At 37.4% G+C, this 2,815-nt stretch overlaps 1 protein-coding gene across 1 annotated transcript in view; it reads left to right on the top strand.

The window, feature by feature from the left end:
• The window catches only part of LOC104162002 (bile acid receptor), a gene marked incomplete at its 5' end in the record, with an annotated part of 12,773 nt that extends 10,203 nt beyond the window's left edge, over positions 1-2,570 (top strand). Inside the window, 2 exons of the mRNA XM_009700627.1 lie at positions 890-1,003; positions 2,332-2,570. Coding sequence (XP_009698929.1) covers positions 890-1,003; positions 2,332-2,570 — 353 coding nt within the window. The remainder of the gene's footprint in view (positions 1-889; positions 1,004-2,331) is intronic.
• Between the last annotated feature and the right edge of the window lie 245 nt (positions 2,571-2,815).

The following is a 2,815-nucleotide window of genomic DNA, read 5'->3' on the forward strand; positions in this document are numbered from 1 at the left end:
TCTAGTGGCTGCTCAGAGTGACTCACACGTCATTTAAAAAAAAAAAATGATGTCACAGGACCTACTTCTCTTTTACAACAAAAAGCAGAATGAAGTACATCTGTAATTTAAGGCTCAGTAAGAACATTGTGACCTGATGACAAAGTCAGTCAGAGGAAGTCCAATCAACATGCCCCAGTCTGGTAACCCCAAAGTGTTTCACTGATGGTGAGAGAATCACATGATCTCAACCCTAAATTGGGCTGGATTTTAATTATTTATGGCTCTGTATTTTATAATACACTAGTTTATGCTTTAAGGTAGTAGTAGTTGCAAGCAAGTTGATCTTGGACTACAGGTAATCCTAGACCTAACTAAAGTTTCAGGCTACATAAAAGGAGCAATTTAGTCTCTTTATGGAGACAACTGAAACAACTGCCCAAGGCAGTTAGCTGTAGAGTAGAGTTGGACTAGAATTAAACCATACGCCCCAAGAGGTTTCCATATAACTAATGTAAAGGTAGGGAACATGGGGACTGTTTCGCAAACTGTGCATCCTGGAAACAGAAGACAGCTAGAATATCAGCAGACAGCGAGAAAAACACGTATGAGACTTGTCCTGAAGAGCAGGACAGACAAACCTGTAGAGGAAAAGGAATCGCTTGAAAGAACGGCTTTGAAACCATGCAAAAAGAAATTGCCAGTGTTTGCCTGTTTCTACTCTGATCTGGAAAACAAGGATGTGCTTGCAGTTTTGTAACTAATTGTCTTGCATCAGGCCTGATTTGTATAGTAAATTTCTCCCACCAAGACAGTCAAGGCTTCAAATACTAAATAATTGTTCTGTGGCAATAAACCAGATTATTTCAATAATTAAAAAAAAACCAAACAACTTTTGTTTCTTTTACAGGTATCTCAGATGAATTCATAACTCCCATGTTTAATTTTTATAAAAGCATTGGAGAGCTGAAGATGACACAGGAAGAGTACGCGCTGCTCACAGCCATAGTTATCCTGTCTCCAGGTAACTTCTCATCCAGAATCAAATATTAGTGGTTTTGGAAAGAAAGCATGAGGAGTGTGAGCTGAGACTTGTAAAAACTTACATTCTACAGAGAGTAAGTGAGCATACTTATTCATACTTATTCATATGCTTATTCAGTATATTCCGGTTTTAAACCAGAAAACAAGCACACAAATACAATCTCCAAATGTCCTGCTAGACCATCTGGTTTTGCATACAAGCGAAAAAAGTGCCCAAATACCGTGCTTAAAAAAATTACTGGTATTTCTTCACTGCTTAGCACAACAGGTTTCTTCCTTCAGAAAATCCTAGATGTGGTTACATGCACATCACTACAGACCATTGAGGAATGTCGCATTTTTTAGAGGGAAATTGGGAAATGCTATAACTTAGAATAGAGAATGGCAATGAAGGTCGTCTTTTTTAGCAAACACCTGCTGTCAAGAGCAGAAGGACAATAGTAAGTTGTCCTCTTGACTACAAAGTGTTGGAAAGTGACCTTTCAGAAATATCGGCACAATAGTATCTCAGCCTTGATTACAGGCTTTGCTGTATAAACTCATTCTTTGACAACACAAAACTAGCCAGCTCTACCTACAAAATACAGAGAAATTGTATAGTGCCTCAAACAAACTGACTATCATAGGAATGGGAGAAGAGAAGCCTGATGCTTCAGGACAGAAGACAGACACTGAGGTTTCCAAATCAGGTTTCATGGATGATGGGAAAGTGAAGCAATTCCATCACTCTTTGAGTCAGTGTGGCTCAGGAAATAAAACCCCATCCTCCTCTTTTCCTCCCTCTCCAAATAGTCAAACTTCCATATGATCAAAATAAAAACACAAGTATTTTCTAACAAAGAAATTTCATCTGAGGATGAAGATGTTTGATTTCTCACTGGTGACCTGCATGTGCACTCTTCTCTACTGGCCAAATTCCCCACTTGTACTACACCTCCAAGAACTTATGCCATGCTGCTCAGTTGTTGCAATGCATCGCAGGACATACTCAGGTGCAGAATTTCATTGGGAGATGATGATACAACCCCAGAGAAACATTTCCAAGTTAAAACTCTTCAGTTTTTATAAAAGTTGAAAGTTTTCCCTAACTAGAAGCGGGAAGCTTACACGAAAAACCCAAACCAAAAATATGATGTTAAGCATATTCATTCCCTCTTAATTTGAAAATAAATATTCTTGGTAGGTGCAAACATCAGTGCCCAGTGTAAATATTTAAATATTTTTATATTCAATTATCAATGTAAATATTTATATTGTAACAGAGTGTATATTTGGTAATTACTTCTTTTCTTTTAAAACCATAACCAGATCGACAATACATAAAGGACAGAGAGTCCGTGGAAAGGCTTCAAGAACCCCTGCTGGATATTCTACAAAAATTCTGCAAACTTCACCACCCAGATAACCCTCAACACTTTGCATGTCTTCTAGGCCGTCTTACAGAATTACGGACATTTAACCATCATCATGCTGAGATGCTGATGTCATGGAGAGTGAATGATCACAAATTCACACCTCTTCTCTGTGAGATCTGGGATGTGCAGTGATGGATACCATTTATTTTATTTTAGGAGAAATATCTTTTTAAAGGACCACATAGCATTTATTTTCATAGAAAAACATCCCAAAGTACATTGAATTTTCTTTACTGCATTTTTATAGAAACATGTCATGGATTCATAAAACTCATTTTGTTCACTATACATAGAATATTGTATAGCTATCAGATCTTCACATCGGAGTATAACTTTCTCTGTATTTATATTCTCTGATCAGAAAGAATCCACCAGCT

Source organism: Cariama cristata, unplaced genomic scaffold (genome assembly GCF_000690535.1).
Source record: "Cariama cristata isolate BGI_N322 unplaced genomic scaffold, ASM69053v1 scaffold45245, whole genome shotgun sequence".
Taxonomy (NCBI): domain Eukaryota; kingdom Metazoa; phylum Chordata; class Aves; order Cariamiformes; family Cariamidae; genus Cariama; species Cariama cristata.